General features: G+C 36.6%; 2 protein-coding genes across 2 annotated transcripts; one reads left to right on the top strand and one right to left on the bottom strand.

The window, feature by feature from the left end:
• LOC121736968 (gamma-tubulin complex component 4) lies at positions 1-7,949 on the top strand. Its single transcript, XM_042128457.1, has 12 exons — positions 1-101; positions 177-309; positions 417-711; positions 897-1,074; positions 2,425-2,636; positions 3,022-3,148; positions 3,721-3,877; positions 4,540-4,680; positions 5,383-5,557; positions 6,109-6,310; positions 6,751-6,914; positions 7,646-7,949. Exons 1-12 carry the CDS (start codon positions 42-44, stop codon positions 7,806-7,808), a joined length of 2,007 nt encoding a protein of 668 aa, XP_041984391.1. The 5' UTR covers positions 1-41; the 3' UTR covers positions 7,809-7,949.
• A 261-nt stretch (positions 7,950-8,210) lies between these two features.
• On the bottom strand, positions 8,211-19,897 carry LOC121736969 (protein arginine N-methyltransferase 1). Its single transcript, XM_042128458.1, has 6 exons — positions 19,767-19,897; positions 19,455-19,691; positions 19,026-19,219; positions 18,518-18,726; positions 8,779-9,001; positions 8,211-8,464 (listed from the first exon to the last, which is right to left on the bottom strand). Exons 1-6 carry the CDS (start codon positions 19,818-19,820, stop codon positions 8,305-8,307), a joined length of 1,077 nt encoding a protein of 358 aa, XP_041984392.1. The 5' UTR covers positions 19,821-19,897; the 3' UTR covers positions 8,211-8,304.
• Between the last annotated feature and the right edge of the window lie 2,044 nt (positions 19,898-21,941).

The raw sequence follows: 21,941 nt of genomic DNA on the forward strand, positions 1-21,941 counted from the left end.
ATGAAATTAAAATAAGTTTTATTCTATAATTTTAATTTAAAATGATCTACGATGCCCTACTAGTCCTATGGGATTGTTCACAAGCGTCTGAATTATCACAGGTTTTTATTCAACAGTTGGAACGTATTTTACGTAAACTTTAACTTAAAACTGTTACCAAAACAATGTAATTTTAGGTAAAACCTGGAGCCTATGCTAATGAAGGGGATGCAGATATTTATAATAGAATATACGGCATTGCTAAAAGCCATCACAAAATTCAAAACTTTATTTTGGCAACATCATTTCATTCGAGGCAAACACAAACGGGTAAGATAAAAACATATTAATTAATGCTATTATTTATTCCGCTATTAGAGGCTTTAACTACTTTGATTCTTTACGGAATCACTTTATTCTATCTATCTGTGTTACAGCATTTGGCCACAGGACATTTGGACTCTATGGCCAAGCACTGAGCGAAGGCATTACAGAAATACTTCAAGATTACAAGAAAGATTTAAAAGAGGTTGAATCTTTGATACTTGAAAATAAGAACTATACAATTTCATTTGTATACAGCTATGTTGAGAAGTATCAAGGATTGTTTAACACTTTAAACAGATTAATAAGCATAATAAAAGAGAGGAGGTTGAAGGGATGTCAAATTTTAAGCCTGGTTCATCAGCATATTTTAAGTGGGAATACAATGGTTCATAATGCAGTCAAAAAGTAGGTTCTATGAAAGCACACATTTTTCTTTAGTTTTAAAGCTATATTAACTTAGCTAAGTAATGTCCTAGACAAGTCCTTGATCGTGGGAATCACAGACACAATAGATTTTCAATTGTTATGCGGCAGCCGGGTGTCGCTTGGGAATTGATATCATATTTGTTATAAAGTATTGTCCTTTTTAGGATATTTGCTTGTGTCAATGCAGTATTTCTAAATCAACTCTGCCAGTGGCTGTTGTATGGTGAACTCAAGGATTCATATGAGGAGTTTTTTATATATCAACAGAAGAAAAATGAATCTGATACATTTGTTTCATCACCATCCACTGTGAATACCTGTGATAAGTCCTTAGCAACAACTGTAAGTAAAAAAATCATTTTAACTTTTTTTTACTTAAAAAAATTATGAAGGCATAAGTCATGCTAGAACTATCCTGAACTTCTGCCTTCATTTTATTTGGTAAACAGATTTACTTTTACTTTATTTGTTAAACAGGTAAAAGACATTGCTTTAATCTTTGTGTGAAGTATTTAAAGCATATGTTAAAAACTACTCAAAAACCTTCAGAAAAGTTTGCAAAGCTGCTAAAGCCCTGTACATAAAAAACAAAATTAAACACTAAAAATAAAATAAAAACAACATGGCAGGTTATAGCTGGTGAGACTGGAAATGTATCCTGTCGCAACTCTGATTTTGAACTATACTTTGAAAATAAAAAGATTACTAATGATCAAGAAGTTGCGACGGTCTTTGAAAAGTTTTTTGCTGACATCTCTCATGACATCTCAACGACTAAAAATTTAAATTCTTCTATCTACTCAGAGACAATGTAAAGGAGTGTGATGTCAATTTTAAGCTTAGAGAAATTAACCCCAGAGATATTATTGATATCTTTAAATTGTTGAATATTAAAAATACTGCTGATCTCTGGGGTATGTCTACAAAAATTATTAAATCAATAATTGATATCGTAGCTCCTCATCTAGCAATGATTTCTTCTTGCAAGGCTACTTCTACATTATTATATTATGACTTACAAATATGTATGTTGACATTGTATATAATATTAAGTTACAAAATTGTAAACTTTATTTTAAAAAGAACAATTTTTCTCTCACTTTTTTGGTAAAAAGTGGGACCCGTGCGAGTTTCTTACGCCGGTTCTTCTCGCCGGGGTAGTTCCCGAACCGGTGGTAGGCATCAGGTAGACATTCTGAAAAAAATTGATTCGAATTTACTCAGAAATAAAACATTTTTTATTTTTAATTTTTATTTTTGGAAATTTCACCCATAGAAGACTTATACAGGATTATTTTTTCACCAGTACAATAAATCAACATACATAATAGTTGTCAAAAATAAAAAAGTACTAGCGATTTTTGTTCCTACCCCTTTGGAACAAAAAAAAAAACAAAAATATTGAGCCCTGGACTTATCCGCTAAACTACTAAAAATGTGGATGCATTATGCATTTGAGGCGCTCCCGGCCGATCTCTTACCTCACCCCGCCGCCCAAGCAGTATTAGATTGGATAAAGGATAAATTAATTGAAATGAAAAAAAAAATATATTTATTTGTGAAATATTATTTCTATTATCGATACCAATGACGTGGTAAAATTTATTGTACTGGTGAAAAAATAATCCTGTATATTAGTAAAATAGGAAGCAGAAATTTTACAGCTTACAATAATCCTTAACTTTTTTACAGCTTCAACATACCCCATTGGAATGTGGTTATGCACTAAGTCCAACTATGATACCATACTTTATACCTCTGTCTTTGGCCCAGGAAATATTGTTTATTGGCAAAACAGTGATTTTGTTTGGTTTCGATCCGAAAAAGGTTAAGAAAGGAAATAATACCTTTGGTACTAACAGACCAATGATTACACTACAGAATATAGATGCTGATAGTATGAGGTGCGTGCGTTTTTTAATATAATACTTACTTAGAATAAATAGGCGGCACAAAACCTAAAGATCACTTGGCGAAACAAAGGTGTGTGTGCACAATATCAACAAATGTGTTATTGGTTACCGATTGTAATCTACCAATACCAACTTTACTGACTCTGATTCTCTGATTATTGTTCTAACTAATATCATGACCCCACGCGCATACTCCTGCCTCACACAAAGAGCCAAACCAAAGAGCGTTCAATTTTTCCAAGCAATCTTAAAGCTTCTTGTATCTTAAAATAAATTATTTACATAATGTTCATATGCATTTTTTTTTAAATTATAAACAAGATTTTAGTGTAGCTTGTTATAGTCAATGTATGTTTTATCTACATTCATGTTATAGATTTACAGTATGGGAGGAGAAAGAGGCTGAGTTTCATGAAAAGCTACAAAATCTAAAGGATACAGAAGCATTTGAAGTGTGTGACTTACGCAGCGTTGTTAGAGACATCAAAGAATGTGTTACAAAGGTAAAAAGTGTTCAAAAGGACCTTTCGTAATAAACTACTTGATGTGGGCCTAAATTCGTTTATCGCATAGGATAACAAACATCATCTAAATTCTAAGGTTGAGTTGCACCAACTTTAACTATAACTTTAACTACAATGCAAAATGTCAAATCTTTGGTTAAAGTTAAAAATGGACGCCATCAAGACGCCATATTTAACCATAACCATAGAGCTCGACATGGTTTTAAATGCACGTGGCGACAAAAGGAATACGCTGTCATCATACAAAAACGCCATTTTTGACAGTTCTCCTTTACCAGCAGCGCCCCCGCCCATGTTCATTTATAACCTTGTTGGACCAGCTGTCATTTGTCAATTTCTCCGGTCAAAGTTAAGGTTAAAGTTAAAGCTAAATTTAGCCTTAACTATAACCATAACTTTAACTTTAACCACGCCTCTGGTGCAACTCACCCTAAATCAATTAAGTGGCTCGTACCACTCTCAATTTAGAACAATTGCCACTAAAAACTCCCTGTCATTCTTATGAAAGCATGAGAGGGTGTATTTATCTTATTTAATACACTCAATTACAGCATCTATGGAGTGTAGCGGTGGAGGAAGCACAGTTAATGCACGAGCTGCGGCTCATGAAGGACTTCTATTTACTGGGCCGCGGGGAGCTCTTCCTAGAACTGTTGAGACTCACCTCGCATATCCTCGACAAGCCCACTACTAGGACTTCTACTAGAGGTAATAAAGCTGAAACTTCACTGCAGGGAAGCAACAATTCACTTTCCATATTACAATACGAGTTTAGTGTTAGTGTTTTATGTATGTTAGTCTACAAGGTATTTATAATATGGGCCAAAATGCCTGAAATAAATAAATTACCTGAGTGCCGTGTTGCGCTGCTCCGCTTCCGCGTAGTATGATAATTTATTTATCGTTACAAATACAACTTAGCTCTAACTATACAGTAACATAAAGGAGTGAGCACACTGATACGGGCCGTGCCGGGGCTCAGCATGCCGGGGCTCATCGCAAAAATCCGCCTTCATACAATTTGTATGGAAGCGGAAATCCGCTGCGACCCGACATAATGTGCGATATGCGCATCCGCTTCCATACAAATTGTATGGAGGCGGATTTTTGCGATGAGCCCCGGCACGCTGAGCCCCGGCACGGCTCGTCTCAGTGTGCTCACTCCTTAAAGCTGCAAGTTACGGAAAGAATATTTGGACGTGACGTGTCGCTACGTGCTATGTAGTCACGCAAAGTACAAACTCATCTTAAATCTTAAGCTTCGGGCGTGATTTTGGGCAAAATCCGAAGACTGGCCATTATTATTCTTGCCGAAGACAGGCGATACTTCGTTCTCTACCTTTAATAAAAACAAAATGTATTATTCCCAGACATGAATCACGCGTTCCAACTGGCGGCGCGCGCGATATTCCTCAGCAACCACGCCGATATGGACAAGTTCAGTTTCGAGCTGCCCTACGTCAAACCCAACGTCTCCCTCAACTCCACGAACGAGGAGGATAGCAGTATAGGTATACCTTATTTTTTAATAATATAAAATTCTCCTTTACGCAAAAAAATAATTGTATAGACAACATTTTTACAGTGAGGTTGGCGCTGTGGCCGTACCCACAATACGTCTAACATTCCTGCATCGCACTATCGAAGTTTTCTAAGCGCGTCGGCATATATACGACAGCTGAAATGTATCACGTGGGCTCCTGCCTGGCTGTGGCAAAGACCAAATTTTTTTTTCACTTTTGTATGGGGAAACTCGTGACGCTCGGGCCCTTGCCCATACAAAAGTGAAAAAAATATTCGTCTTTCAGAGCTGCTACTTTCACAGTAAACTCTCTACAAGGAACATGTACACACCCTAAAGTATTATCACTAGTTTTTGTTACACACTGTATATGCCGACACGCTTAGAAAACTTCGATAGTGCGATGCAGGAATGTTAGGCAAGTTGTGGGTACCGCCACATTAATCAAAATATCTTACGTTTATACCTTTCTCGCAAAACGATTTGTGATGTCACATAAATTAAAAATACATATTTTCTTATTTCTCACACAGAGTAAAAATACCTGGACACGTCAAGCCCATATATTGCTGCCTTTCTAATTATTGTTTAAATCTTTTATTATCATCTTGTGTAATATCGAGTACGGGTTTTTTTGTTTACTTGCCTATTTCCCACAGAAAGCAATATCTTTATCAAAATACCATTTCAGTGGCAGACGGATGGTCAAGCATAATCCTCAAGTACGACTTCAAGTGGCCGCTACACCTGGTGTTTTCCCCGGAGGTGCTGGCGCGGTACAACGATATGTTCCGTCTGCTGCTGCGGATCAAGAAGACCCAGCATGACCTGCACGCGCTATGGAAGACGTATAAACAGTCTAGCAGGTATGGTCACTAAATACGAGACAATATAGGGCGTAAACGCACTGTAAAACTCTGGAACGAACTGTCATCAGCAGTATTTCCGGACCTATACGACCTGCAGACCTTCAAGAAGAGAGCGGAATCCCCTAAAAAATTGCCGGCACCTGCATGTTGCGAGTAGTTGCTTTATATAAGAAAAAAAAACGAGACAATATAAGGCATAAGCAGTCAAGCATTTTATAGAGGTACTCTAAATTATAATACAGGGCCATGGTGACCCCTAACGTATGCAAAAATTAATGAAAACTTTCCACTTAATTTTTTTTAAATTCACAAATGACTAAGTTTAAAAAAAGGAATTCCTTTATTACTCGCGTAAAGCGTGAGTTCAAAGTTGGCATCCTATGCAATTTTTTTGTTTCGTGAGAAGTTTTAACTTTCCTAAGGGCACCCACAAAAAAATTTATATGGGGCCCCACCCAAGGCTTTCTTTTCGGTCCGGCGCCCTGGGCAGTCGCCTGGCGTCGCCTCCCCCCTAACGCCGCTACTGTTAATGGGACTAATGTTTGCAGATTCTCAATGTGCCAGCTACACAACAAGCTGATGTTCCTCATGGACAACCTCCAACACTACCTCCAGGCAGACGTGCTGGAGACGAACTTCTCTCGTCTGATGGAGGCGGTTAACAGGACGAATGATTTCGAGATACTCAAGCAGGCACACGCGACTTTCCTCGCTGATATACTCAGCCAGTCTTTCCTGACGGTTACCACGGTAAGTTAAGCTGATTTATTGTATAGGTGGATCATTGAAACTTCTATAGATGTATCTTTAAATTGGCCACACAACCTGTTTTTAAATAATCACTAACTCTAGACATTAAATACGAAAAGTTTCCATATTAAGGGACCTATGCGTTCGCAAACTACATTCGAGCGGTCAGTCACAACTCATTACTCATACAGGAGCAATAATTCTGACGCGATACGAACGCCCCCTGTGTGAGTATATCTATGTAACGTAATACAACACAAAGAACCCAAAACTGACCGCTTGAACGCTTGACCGCATGACCTCTCTCTGTCTGATAGGTCCCTAGTATAGAACGGGTATCTCCATGTCTTCAGAGGTTGAAGTATATGTATGTACATATAGACAGACAGATCGACACACTTTCGCATTTATAATATTAATTACGACGTTCAATGTTACAGAGCGAGGAGAGCGACGCGTGCGGCGACGTGGTGGACAACCTCAACAACCCGGTGTTCTGCAACATCATGGAGCTGCTGAAGCTCTGCCACTCCTTCTGCAACATGAGCGAGATGGTCGCCGACAGAGACGCCGAGGACTACTACGTCAGAGGGTACTCGGAGAGGTATGTACCGTTAAGGTAGCAGTCCGATCTTATGGCGTTCGCTGCGTTGAGCATGTGCTCGGCGCTCGCCATAGTAATCGTGCGACGGCTGACCCGCTCAACGCAGCGCTGCTCTATGGGATGACATGAAACAAGCACGCCTCGCGGGTGGCCGCGCAGCCGGGCGCACGCTTAACGCAGCGAACGCCCTTAATATTATAAGTTTTTTTAAGATATATCATATTATAGGCTGCAGTTGCGGCATCGGTCGATAGGTTTCTGTCGGTAGAAAATGAAACCTATAGCCTAGGACATAAAGTGGCATTTTATTTGATTTTTTATCGGTCGCGGTCTCTTGCCGCGAGGATCGGAAAGTCACGTTTAGGTTTATTGATTCATAGACAGATGGCAGACCTATATAATTTGGCTAGGGTATGTGAAGCCCAGCTGACAGACCATACATTGATGTTGTAAATGCGCTCTTGTATCAAAACTTGGCTTTAGTATTTAGTGCGTTTGCGATATATCGCATAAAGTTACGACCTGCGATTCCTGCAAACCTTCAGAGAGAGAGAGCGTATCCTCTTTAAAAGCCGGCAACGCATTAACTTTTCTGATGTTGCTGGTGTCCATTTGCGCTACCGTCGCCCCTACTTTCCATCAGCTGAACCGTTTGCTCGTTTGCTCCCTAGTTACAATATAGTATAATGAAAAAAATTTACACGTTCATACAAGTTGTAAATTCTTTTCAGGTTCAACAAACTGGTGAAACAACTGATGCAGTTACTCGCTGCGCTGCGCGGCAAGGCGGGAGGCGCGGCGCTCGCGCGGCTGCTAGTGCGACTCGATTTCAACCGTTGGCTGAGTGCTGAAGCCAGACTCACGCAGTCTGTCACTTCTCTACTTCGATATTAACGTGCCTGGATACTTAGTCAAGACGCCTTCGTTTTAACACAGATCTTAACGGGATTTGGAATACAGTCCAAACTTTTCGTGAAGTACCTTTGTTAATTTCAGTTGAAATTTGAAATTAAAAGTGTATGGGATAAGGGTCTATACAGACGGACCGCATCTCAACTGCAATCCAACCGAAAATTGCAGTTCAAGTGCAGTTTGAATACAGTTGACACGACTGCAATAGAACTGCAAACCAAACGCGCAGTCGGATTGCAGTTCAGTTGCAGTTGGCGTGCAGTATAAGACCCTTAGACATTGCTAAGTGGCTTGTCATTTGCTGACATCGACATCTACAGTTCGATAATCCCGTGCATGAGATTAATCACGCCAAACCATATCTCGATAGTAAAAAATCTTATCTAATATAAAAATTTTATATAACGTTCAAAACATGTAAAACTTGAAGCAACTGTCATTTCTTAATAAAATATATAATAATAACATGTACTTGTAACTAATCACTGCCCTCGTCATCACTGACAATGTCTTCATCCATCAACACCGACTGTTCTGCCATCACCGCTCTGACCAGAATACACTTTGTCTGATAGCACGAGCATCCCATTGGGTGTTCCACATCGGTAGGATCCAGTAATGTCAGCTCCAATTTATATCTGTAATAAATAAATGTTAAATTATATTATGTTTGTTTTTGTTAAGTTTAAAAGTATAAGTAAAGTGTTATTTAAACATAGTCTTTTAAATGTTTCCTAAGGCATTTTTTGCACAGAAACTATGTAGTTGAAAAGGGAATCGTAAATTAATTTCTTATGATATAAATTAATCAAACATGAATTGTTAAACTCTATTTTGGCTTTATCATAGATAAGTGAAAACTTTAGCATCTAAAGTAGGCTATAAACAAGTCATTGGTTTGGAATGGCGCGGGCGTGCTAAAAATTATGGTATTAAAAACGTTTTAAATTACCTTCTATGGCTCTCACTGTCCCTAACCATATCAAGTTTATAAGCTATTGGTTCTTCTTTTTCCACCTCTATGCTTTCAGGTAAAAATATAACTGTCTGTTTCCAATGTGTTAATGCACAAGATGGCTCTGTGCTTAATGTGACTTGATCCTTATCTGTTAATTGTGGAAACGTGCATTCAAACCATATGCACACTCCTTGGAAGTTACCGTTTCTGCTTGCTCCTGCCAATTAAAAAAATAATCATAATGATTGAGAGAAAAGCAATAAATGTGTGTGTCTGTCTGTCTTTTACCTCTCCACGCCGTAACCACTGAACCGATTTTGCTGAAATTTGGTATACTTGAGTCCAGGGAAAGGACATCTGTGGATACTTTTATCTCGGAAAAATGTACGGTTCCCGCGCGATAACGAATTTTGGCGCAACGATGTTACACACGTCGTCTAGCAAATTATAAGATCTTTATACATAGTACTGAGAATTTTTGCTTAAAAAGAAAACTATTTTTTTTATTTAAAAAAGACTAGCTGTCCCGGTGAACTTTGTGTCACTTTAAAACCTTCCCTGGATTTCTACGAATATTTTGAGACTAAAATCAGCCCAATCCGTCCAGCCGTTTTCGAGTTTTAGCGCGACTAACACATTTGAAAATCATTTTTAAATAATACTAGCTGTTGCCCGCGACTTCGTCCGCGTGGACTTTAGTTTATAGTTGTTCCCGTACCTCGATTGAGTCATTTACGCGCAAATCAGAAAAGTATATTGTGTGGGAACCGCACATTTTCCGGGACAAAAAACATTCGTTGTCCCAGATTCAAATTAGTATCTCCTATCTCCATGCCAAATTTCATCAAAATATATTGAATAGTTAAGGCAATAATCATAAAAGTTAATTGTGCGGGAACCGTACATTTTCCGGGATAACATTAGTATTCCTTGTCCTTTCCCGAGACTCAAAGTATCTCCATACCAAATTCCATCAAAATAAATTGAATAGTTTACGGGCAAATCATAAAAGTATATTGTACAGTAACCGTACATTTTTCCAGCACAAAATGTATCCTATGTTCTTTTTCGGGACCCAATGTATCTTTATACTAAATTTCAGCAAAATGGGTCCAGCCGTTTACGCGTCATGTCGTGACCACGCGAAATATAACGTTCCGCGCAGCTTCGCCCGCGTAAATTAGATATTTCACAGACAAATTAGTCCCCAAAAGAGCCTATGATCCTTCACGTGGTCTACTTCTTATCTGTGCCAAATAACAGAAAAATTGCTCCAGTAGTTCGTGAGATAAGCCCTTTCAAATATTTTCCCACTTTTTTTACACATTTTACTCTATTTCTTCGCTCCTATTAATCTTAGCGTAATAAAATATAGCCTATAGCCTTCCTTGACAAATGGGCTATCTAACACTGAAATAATTTTTCAAATCGGACCAGTAGTTCCTGAGATAAGCGCGTTCATACACTTGCGTGCAATAAAATCGACCCACCCCGCGCATTTCTATTCAAGTCGCTATATCTTAAAAAGTTATAGTTATTTATTATTTCTTTTTATTAATAATGCGAGTTAATATGATAGGGAATGTGTACGTTTACTCTACATTTTCATTTCCAACATGCTTGACTACAAACGACACAAGTCACTAAGCACCCCCATCACTCAGTTTTTTAATCGTTAATATATGAAAAATCGGTCAAATCTTATTGTTTTTGTTTTGTCTCGATTTTTATTGATTTATTGTTCATTTAACTCCTTTTTAAACGTAATTTCTTTGTGGCGAAATAGATATTACTCCAAATAAAGCCTCTCAAGCAAGGGCTTTGCTAAGAGCTTAATTTAGACAACGAGTTGTGGCTAGAAGTCTTAATTTAAGTCGAACTTCGGTTACAAGAGTATACCGAAGTATTCTAGAGACTCTAAACTTTACCACGCGACCATGTTCAGGAAGACATTGGGCTACATTTGAACGTGATGACCGTTTTAAGGTGTCAACGTCCTTGCGGAATCGACATCTCATTTCAGTTCAAGTGCAACGACGGCCAAGAGAAGTCGGATGAGTTACAGTAATTGAGTAGACTGTACGATGAAGACTTGCAGGCAGCTGTTTGACTTCACAAAAACTCGCTAACGGTCCAAAATTAGCCCCAGCACACAGTCAAGCGCTGCTTAGTTTCGTACGTTCTTATGTTGATTTTTCATTGGAGCAATGGCGGGTCGTGATCTTTTCTGATGAAAGCTAAATCAGTCTTTATGGTAACGATGGTCGCAGAAAAGCATACCGTTGATAAGGAGAATGATTTGCGCAGGCGTGCATTGACGAAAGGCTTCCATTTGGTAGGTGTTCGGGGACTGTATGGGGACGAGATTTCTTTTGATGCATAAACCAATCTTGAGTTCGTAACCGGGCCACGCCTTGGCACTTTGAGTACCTATCGATACATTCAGGGCGTACTAGGACAACATGCGGTGCCATGTGCTGGTTTTGTTGATGAAGGTTTCATATTGATGTAGAATAATGCTCGACCGCACGTTGCTGCGAAAGTTCGTCAATATCTCTCCGACGTCGAAATTTCGGGGTTGGACTGGCCAGCAAGGAGTTCTAACCTTAATCCTATTGAGCACCTATGGGGAGAACTCAAAAGGAGGGTCAGGGCCCGGACTCTTGCCGCAGATACCCTTCAGGACCCAGGTGGCTGTACAAGAAGATCGGCATGGTATCGCTCAGGAGTTCATCATAACTTTGATAAGGTCAAGGAAAACCCGGATGGAAACCTAAATTAGGGTAATGGGTGGCACTATGAGCCATTGAAATCAATTTGTTAGTGTTTTTTACAAGAAAGATGTCATTAATCGCCTACTGAAATGTTATGCCAAACTGACCGGTTTTTGTTTTAAGGCTGTAGAATTAGTAAACAATTTACAATTACAATAATAGCAATAATTAAATCCTTATTGTAAAGGTAGTACCTTTAAAACGATTCCAACATTTATTTAATACTAATTATATTTCTTGAGTTATTACCGTTTGAATCATAAGGAGAGAGGTGGGTCGATTTTTTTGCACGCAAGTTTATAAGCTCTTTCAAATAATTTCCCCCATTTTTTCCACATTTTCCTCTATTTCTTCGCTCCCATAAGTCTTATCGTGATAACATATAGCCTATAGCCTTCCTCAATAAATGGGCTATCTAACACTGAAAGAATTTTTCAAATCGGATCAGTACTTCCTGAGATTAGCGCGTTCAAATAAGCCATTTCAAATAATTTCCCCCGTTTTTTCCACACTTTCCTCTATTTCTTCGCTCCTATTAGTCTCAGCGCGATAAAATATAGCCTATAGCCTTCCTCGCTAAATAGGCTATCTAACACTGAAATATTTTTTTTAAATCCGACCAGTAGTTCCTGAGATTAGCGCGTTCAAATAAGTCCTTTCAAACATTTTTCCCCCCGTTTTTCCCACACTTTCCTCTATTTCTTCGCTCCTATTAATATTAGTGTGATAAAACATAGCCTATAGCCTTCCTCGATAAATGGGCTATCTAACACCGAAAGAATTTTTCAAATCGGACCAGTAGTTCCTGAGATTAGCGCGTTCAAACAAACAAAGAAACAAACTAAATAACAAACTTCCGCTTTATAATATTAGTATAGATATAGATTAGGGTGGAGCGATAATGTATGAAGAAATTTTTTTTTTATTTTTTTTTAATGGCATAGCAATAGAAAGTTGCTCTTTCATGAGTAAATTCTGCATACAAAATATAGTTTACTTGTCTTGATGTTATTGGTGCCAAGTCCCAACCCAATTGAAAATTCGAAAAATACGAATTTTTTAAAAACATTTGTTTAGTTTTGACAAATAGTATTTTTCTATATTTGCTGTTCCTTGTAAAAAAACTACATTGTAATACATTAAATCAGACTAAATACTATAATTATTATGATGGCTTGATAGATAGAAAATTTAACATAGCTGTTAATGTTTTTCACAGAAACATAAAATGTGGGTTGGATGTAAAAATATTACATTATATTTTGTAAAAAAGGGCGCCTTTTTTTTTTGGATTTTGGATTTCTATTTTTGACAGATTTTTGCCGAGTATCCAGTGGTTAAATAAAAGCCTGATACCTTAGCCAAGACCTTTTCTTTATCGCTTTTCTATAGAATTGCCGATCAAAATGTATGGAATTGATTTAAAAAATCGCGAATATGACGTTGACGTTCGACTCGTGTAATGTTAATTCTATACATTTTGATCGACGATTCTATAAAGAATCGATAAAGAAAAGGTCTTGACTACAGGCTCTGGTTAGTGGTATCAATGTTTTTATCGAGAAAATTTAAATATTTATGATATACTATCAAGGAATGATCATCAGAATTATTATTTTTAACAAAAAATTAAAACCGACTTCCAAGGTAAAAACAATAATAAGATCCATATTATATGAACTAAAAAGTATTAAGTAAGTAAATAATTTTTCCTATATAATAGTGCCTTTTTCCGAATTCGGCTAAAAATCAACTATTTCTGTACTCAATCTTCATCATTTTGAAGTCGGTACCAGATATAGCTGAATCTTCAGTCTGCCAGAATATTTGAAACTTTTTGAACTGGCACCGACTTCAAAATTATGAAGATTGAGTACAGAAATAGTTGATTTTTAGCCGAATTCGGAAAAAGGCACAAAGTATTATATAGGAAAAAATATTTAATACTTTTTAGTTCATATAACCATCGCGTACTTACTATAAGTACTTACGTTGAATAACACACCTGCATATTATTCTACGTATCTTATTAGTTATTACAATTTGTTAACAGTCACACATACAAAATATTATAATATCAGCTGCAGATAATTTTAAACAATACTTACATTTAAAAATATTATCGAAGCAACTTACTTCTCAGAAGTAATGTCAAATGTGTGCCTTACGCTCTGGAGTTAAGGTTGAATTTGTTATGTTCAATTTTTGTGACATTGGTGACCCTGTCGTGGTAATGATGATGATAATGATGAATGTAATTTGCATAGTAGCATATGCTTTCAGTTCTTAAAACAGCGCCTAAACCCCCAAACTTGTATCTATAATGAATCCGGAGTTCTCTTAGTATCTTCGGAACCATAGTATACATCGGTGCAAAATCTTGCGTTTTGGTAGCATATGCTTCTCATAAAACCAAAATCACCATATGTTTCCATATAAATTTCGAGGAGTTCCCTCGATTACTCATGGTTCCCATCATCAAGTCAACACTTTTGTGAAAATGGGACCAAATTGGAGTGAAACCTCATACAACAAAACAAAAATTTCGAAAATCGGTTCACAAACGGCGGAGTAATCGTTGAACATACACAAATAAAAAAAAATATATCCACAGCCGAACATATAACCTCCTCCTTTTTGGAAGTCGGTTAAAAAAGGAGATTGTTTGGTGTTGATTATTGAATTGTTTTTTTTTAATTTCACAATTAGGCATTTCAAACAAAAAACTACTATAATAGTTTGTTAATTACTTCTTCCATAAAACGAATAACATTTCCTTTGAAAACTATATTCACGACTGTAACATCACAGCCACCTTTTCTGGCATCAAAATAAATTCTGCGTATACTTTTATATTTGCGATCTGCATCGTGTGCGCTGATCTGTTTTTCATTATTTCTCATAGCATTTTTAACGGGATAACATGTCTCTTTTCGTGTTTTGACGACATATTATGACTGTAATAATCAACAATAAGTGAACAGGAATTTAAAAATATTACTTACAGGACTTTATTTTCTTGTGGGTAGTGCTTAAAATCACTGTTTCTCACAAGCAGAATTACAATAATAGCGCGCACTTTATGGCGTTCAGACCACGATTGAAAAGTGCAATGAAATCACCTCTCCTGCCTCAATCTCCCCATCTATCTGAGCAATATTCAAGCTTAAACAGTTACGAACGTAACGGAATACACATAATATAACTCAGCGTTAATTTGGTAATATTAGAAGTTGCTGGTTTTTGACAAAGTTTTTCGAATTTCTCTAAAGTTCATGACGTTGGAGGCACCTCTAAATTTATTATGATCTAAATAAAATGTTGTACGTATATTTGTGAACAGTAACAGCAACTTTTTATAGGTATGCCGAAACGAATATCAAAAAAAACATTTTTCGCTCCACCCTAATATAGATACTAGCTGTTTGACCGAGGTTTGCTCGGTATCCGATGAAAATGACATTTTTTAGAAATGATTTCTAGCTAGATCGATTTATCGCCCCCGAAACCCCCTATATACCAAATTTCATGAAAATCGTTGGAACCGATTCCGAGATTCCAATTATATATATACAAGAACTAGCTGTTGCCCGCGACTTCGTCCGCGTGGACTTTAGTTTATAGCGCGCGGTGTCAACAAAATGTGTGTCTTTAAAAACTTTTTAAAACCCTGGTAAGTGGTACCCCTCTTAGGGCCGCGGTACACCGGAATGGCAGCGCTGAAAGTGCTCGCCTCGCCGCTGCCATTCCGGTGTAGCGCGGCCCTTAATCAAAATACCCAAAAACAGCTGTGCAGTGTGCACATAATCTATACTAATATTATAAATGCGAAAGTATCTCTGTCTGTCTGTCTGTCTGTCAGTCTCGCTTTCACGCCAAACGCCAAAAGTATCTCTGTATGTCTGTCTGTCAGTTTCGCTTTCACGCCAAACGCCAAAACTACCGAACCGATTGTAATGAAATTTTGTATACAGATAGTCTAAAGCCTGAGAAAGGACATAGGCTACTTTTTTACTGGAAAAAAGGGTTGTAAGGGGGTGAAAATGCGTAAATTTGTTCAAATTAAGTTAGTTCCAACAATTCATAATAGATGGCGCCGTGCGTCTTCTACATCGCGCTGACGCTTGCTCAAAAGTCTTTCTATAAGACGTGGTATCATCTTACATTTAAGTTTCGATTTTTTTCGATTGTTATATCTATTCTACGGTATTAAATAACTCAGTACTTTATCTGTGCAGTGACGTAACCTTAAATCTATCAATGATAAATAGTTTATGGGTAAAGTTGTGTAATTGGAGGGCTAAATAAGCTTTAAAATTTGGCATAAAATATAAAGTTTAATATAAAAAAATGAAATACTTATCGTGTGCACACTGCACAGCTGTATTGATTTAAGGGGTACCAGGGTTTTTTTATAAAAGCTTTTGACACCAATTTTGTTGACATCACGCGCTATAAACTGAAGTCCACGCGGACGAAGTCGCGGGCAACAGCAGCAAAGAACAGTAACAATTAAAGAAACAAAACGAAGAAATTATAGTATAAATGTACCAACAAAATATAACAATGACGAATAAAATACAATGCGATGACCTAACTAAAGAAAACCAAAAACGAAAAAAACTTAATGCACAATTTTGTAATCAATTTGAAGCAAATACCAATGAATTTCTATCGGAAAAAATTCAATTTCGCATACGTGTGTCACAATAGTCTGCCCTCACGTGTCTGCCCGTTCGGGTAGACACACTTGGACATGTTTCCCCCACCTAAAGCACGCGGCGCGGCGGCCGGCGAGTCGCAACTCGCAACCACAGAATACAAATTACTCACGGTCCACGGAGGAGGTCGCAAGTCGTAACTCGCAGACCAAACATTTTCGGTTTGGTAGCTTTCGCGTAAAAGCGAAGGTAATCCCGCGGCACGCTAAATTGTTTGTTTTAAAATTAAAACAATGATACCTATATATACTTACGTGAAATTTAAAACAATGAAAATTGGACACCAACTTTAAAATTTAAATAAACAAAGTTGGTGTCCATTTCAAAGCTTCATAAAACCTTTGACAAAATTTCGTTATAACCAGGGTCAAAATATACCAAGGGATAGTATATAGAAAGTATCTCTGTCTGTCTGTCAGTCTCGCTTTCACGCCAAAACTACTGAACCGATTGTAATGAAATTTTGTACACACTATCTGTGTACAAAATTTCATTACAATCGGTTCAGTAGTTTTGGCGTGAAAGCGAGACTGACAGACAGACAGAGCCCAAAGCCTGAGAAAGGACATAGGACATAGACTTTTTAACTGAAAGAAGGGGTTGTTTATGCGTACATTTATTTAATTCATGAAGCCCCAAGCGGCCACATCCGGCCGCGATAACAATAGATAAGCTATTATTGTGTCTCGTTTTTCCGCGATCGAAAATTTCAAAAATTCATAATGAGATGGCGCTAAGAGACCCTACATCGCGCTAGATAGCGCTACTCAAGCGTGTTTCTATATGAGATGGTACCATCTGAATGTATTTTTTTCGATTCTTTCGATTGTTATACACGTTTATTAATAACTCACTACTCATTTGGCATAAATAAAGTTTAATTTAAAATAATGAAATATTATGTGCACCCTGCACAGCTATTTTTGGGTATTTTGAATAATTATTAAGGGGTTACCACTCACCAGTGTTTTCATTTTTTTTTAATTTGACACCAATTTTGTTGACACCGCGCGCTATTAAACTGAAGTCCACGCGAACGAAGTCGCGGGCAACAGCTAGTTATGAATAAAAACATATTGTAATAAAGTATGATTAGTTCTGTTACAATAAAGTGAAATATAAAACGCCATCTGTTTTCCTATATTAGAACTAAAATGTTCATTGCATTGATATTTCTGAATGAAATATAGGCTAACACGGTACACTCCGCGTTATCTGGAAATGCAGTAGGAATAGATAAGATAGATTATACCAAGTGATAATATTATTAAACATAATATTCTAACGTATTAAAAATTATAAAAAAAAAACATTAAGTATGATTAATTCTATATTACAATGAAGTAAAACATAAAACGCCATCTGTTGTCATATATCAGAACTAAAATGTTCATTGCATCGATAAATTATATTTCTGCATGGAATAATAGGCCAACATGGTACACGTACTCCTTTATTTTAGAACGCCATCTGGTTTCATATTTTGAAACAGCAGTAGGAATTCATTTTATCGTTATTTTCATGGAAATGAGATATTTTCCCTCATCAAAATGTAGCCTATGTCCTTTCTCAGGCTTTAGACTATCTGTGTACAAAATTTCATTACAATCGGTTCAGGAGTTTTGGCGTGAAAGCGAGACAGACAGACAGACAGAGATACTTTCGCATTTATAATATTAGTTTTTGGCGTGAAAGTGAGACAGACAGACAGAGATACTTTCGCATTTATAATATTAGTATGGATTAGTATAGAAGTATAGATACATAAAATATATTTAAGTAAAAAATAAAACGCCATCTGTTGAATCGTATTAGAACTAAATTGCATCGATATATTTCTGGATTTTTTATAATATTATACATAAAATATATTTAAGATTTTTGAAATATTATTTTAATACACATCCAAGACCCAGGAACATTGAAAACTTGTTCCGCCTGCGGGACTCGAACCCAGGACCCCCGGGATGAGCGCTGGCCTGCGCAATGCGAATAAATTTTCATCGATATTTTCATGGAAATAAGATATTTTCCCACATCAAAATGTAGCCTATGTCCTTTCTCAGACTCTAGAATAACTGTGTACAAAATTTCATTGCAATCGGTTCAGTAGTTTTGGCGTGAAAGCAAGACAGACAGACAGACAGACAGACAGACAGACAGACAGAGATACTTTCGCATTTATAATATTAGTATGGATTGCTCGTGTAAAGATATAAGATTATTTGATTCACTTACCAACTACATGTTCAGTGCTAAATTCATCTACATCTGATATTTTGACTTTTTTTAGGTCTAATGCTGCCACAACTTTACTAGGCGCCAGTAGATCATCAGGACATACTTGCATTATTTCAGGTTTTGTTTTAGCTTCCCGAAGATGTTTGGCAAATGAATTCAAGGATACTCCACAAAATTTCACCCATTTCTCATTATATGTTGGTAAACTGAAAGTTGTATATGTATAATATTTAGGGAATATATCTAGAGAAGCATAGTAACTGCACAAAAATATAGAAACTATTATATTAGCCTCAGCAAAAATTGTTTGCAATGTTCTTAAAAATTTATACAAATTAATTCCAAACAAATTCCATAATAATATGATTGTAACACCTTTATAAAATTGTTGTAATTAAAATTTTAAGTGGTTTAGTACATAGCTTTCATATCTCTTTTTTGTTTGTTTAATAGGAATAACTTTAGCAGGGTATGTTAGATTTGTTACATAATATAAATCTCTTACCTACATGGTGCCACATGTATAGTAGCAAAATCAGGAAACATCTCGCCTCCTTCTTTTAGAAACTTGTCTCTGGCCTCCAGAACTGAATTTAGCATGCCCTCATGCAGTAAATAGAAACCCATCCATTCAGATATTATAATGTCAACTTTTATGCCATCAGGTAGTTTAACGTCCTCAACTCTGCTGTGTAATACCTGCAATGGTTAAAAAAATGGGTAGGGTTGGTTTTATTGTCACATTTTTAGACAAAGGTTAGGTTCTCTTTTTTTGTGTAAGTATGTAATGTGCATGTAGGAGTATACACTGAACACATATTATGTTAATATAAATAAAATTGCAAGGCACAATATGTAATTGTGAAACTGTGCTATTGTAAGGCGAGGTGACGAAAATTTGTAGTTTGTTGTATAGATAGGGCAAAATTATTACCTCGATTACATGTTTGAAATTGTTTTCCAACACTACTTCCTCGGCTACATTCGCTAAGTTACTAGCTTCGACGGCATATACTTTCTTCGCGCCTGCTTGAGCACAAAATAGTGATAGAATACCTGTACCACATCCCACATCCATAACCACTTTATCCTTGAAATACACTTCATTCTCAAATATGGCCTTTCTGTAAGCTTCTGTCCTTGGTATATCTTCAAGCATTAACCGATGAACCTGAAAAGTAAATTATTGTTATGATGTTGAGGTTATAATTTAGTGTTGTAAAGTTACTTCGAGTAGTCATCGCACTTCTAGTTCCTCGTAGTTAACAAAGTAATCTTTTTCAGCTTCAGATAAGTCCATGTTAAAGATTTAATATTTATTTTTTACAGAAAAATTTAACCTCAATGCATTTGTTTACTATTTTCAATTGTAATAGGTGTGTTCCGAAACTGTCAACAGTGTACCGGCCAGTGTCATCGATACCGTCTGACGTCTCGGTGACCAATCAAATGTCATCAAATTGAGAATTAGCATGCAAATGCACTAGTGTACGATTTACCGGAACGCACCCAAATGTCAAAGTAAAATGACATTTAATGTTTTTTTTACTATATACAAGTATAGCATAAGCATTTTGTCCTAAAAATTGAGTGATTTCACCAGTTTTTTTAGTTTGATAGTATAAATTATAATATCATGGCGTATAGCCTTCCTTATTTACTGACTCATTGATAATCGGCAACTAACTAATGGTCAATTATTAACACTAACGCAGAGTCGAAGCCAATCGAAGCGAATGCCGAATATACGCGGCCGAAGTTCGGCAAGATTACCCCTGCAATGTATTTTAAATTACCGATGACACACCACGCCGAAATTACGTCACGTTAACGGTTAAAGCGTACAGCCGAACTTTGGTCGAGCATAAATAAGTTCGGCAGCGATTCGGTGGTAATGTTTTATTACGGCTTCAATTCGGCGGCGTTAGAGCTCGCTGAATAATCGGACAAAGTTTCGCAACTGAAGTTCCGCCGCGTAATTTCAGCTCATTGTACATATGTCATATAAGCCGAATGCGTCGGAACGTAATTTCGGCCGCGATTCTTTGGCATTGCGTGTTTAGAGGACACTAATTAGTGTCCACTTAGATGCCGAATTTCCGCGGCGGAAGTTCGGCTTGATTCCGCCTGCAATGTGTTTTAAATGACCGATGACACACCATGTCGAAATTACATTGCAGGCGTAATCATGCGGAACTTCAGCCGCGTCTTTTCGGCCTAGTGTGTAAAGTTTAGACCTACCAATAACCAATAATTCAAAACTATTCTGACTCTACGCACTTTTGCAATTACTTGCTTGCAAAGTTGCTACATACATGATAGAATAAGATAGGGCTGGAGCCTTGGCTGTTTCAATACCTACTGCATATAGGTATCTACTTTTTTATTCACCTCATGGCGCTCACGCCCATTTCATTGTGATGAAATGGCTAATGATATAGGCATTATTTATATAGAATAAATCTTGAGGGCTTTAATAAAACAAAACATGTATAACAAAAACAATTTATTGCTTCCTTTTTTGTCGCTGTTGCTAATATTTTTGTCGCAATTTGCAATATTCTTACTTAAATGTAAGGATCTTGCTGGTTTTTATCAGAACAAAAGTGAAAACACCAACTTCGAATTTAATAATCCCTAATGATTACTTACATTATAAAATATTAATACATTGAAATTAATGAAATCATATTATTAAAATATAATTATTTTTTACGAAACGAATGTCCCTCATCGCTTGCACCCATGCGAATCAGTCAGTTGTTTCATAAAGTCATTTATAAAATATGAAAGGAAGTGAAAGGAAGTCGATAATATGATCGTTCGTTTCGAACTTAAATAACTTACAATGCTCATTTTATCACACTAAAAACATTCACTGTTTACACTGGTCTACTGCATAGGTTTGTGGTAAATATAAAAGCAAACATTTCATATCTTAAAGTTCAAACATAATAAAAGGATAGCCAAGTCCATGAGTGAGACGTGGTACGAAACCTTGAAACCATGAAATATTGCACCAACCAATCTATAATACTCTTTTTAGGTAACATATTTTTGTGTTTCAAACTTAACAGTAGATATATTAAAATAGGTAACATATAAATATAAAAGCAAACATTTCATATCTTAAAGTTCAAACATAATAAAAGGATAGCCAAGTCCATGAGTGAGACGTGGTACGAAACCTTGAAACCATGAAATATTGCACCAACCAATCTATAATACTCTTTTTAGGTAACATATTTTTGTGTTTCAAACTTAACAGTAGATATATTAAAATAGGTAACATACCTATAACCTTAAAACTGTTACGTAGTATATGACATTCTCTTTGCTTAAAACTAAAATACAATATGACTAGTCAAAACTAAATTTGGTCGTTGTGCCATTTTTTTAAAGGATTTATAGGGTTTTACAA

This window comes from Aricia agestis, chromosome 20 (assembly GCF_905147365.1).
Source record: "Aricia agestis chromosome 20, ilAriAges1.1, whole genome shotgun sequence".
NCBI classification, from domain to species: domain Eukaryota; kingdom Metazoa; phylum Arthropoda; class Insecta; order Lepidoptera; family Lycaenidae; genus Aricia; species Aricia agestis.

Coding starts and splice junctions, on each gene's coding strand:
- LOC121736968 (XM_042128457.1), top strand. CDS start 42: ATGATCTACGATGCCCTACTAGTCCTATGGGATTGTTCACAAGCGTCT. Junction 712..896: donor GTTCATAATGCAGTCAAAAA/GTAGGTTCTATG, acceptor TGTCCTTTTTAG/GATATTTGCTTGTGTCAATG. Junction 4,681..5,382: donor CGAGGAGGATAGCAGTATAG/GTATACCTTATT, acceptor ATACCATTTCAG/TGGCAGACGGATGGTCAAGC.
- LOC121736969 (XM_042128458.1), bottom strand. CDS start 19,820: ATGGACTTATCTGAAGCTGAAAAAGATTACTTTGTTAACTACGAGGAA. Junction 19,692..19,766: donor TTAACTACGAGGAACTAGAA/GTGCGATGACTA, acceptor TTTACTTTTCAG/GTTCATCGGTTAATGCTTGA. Junction 9,002..18,517: donor TAGCACTGAACATGTAGTTG/GTAAGTGAATCA, acceptor TTTAATTGGCAG/GAGCAAGCAGAAACGGTAAC.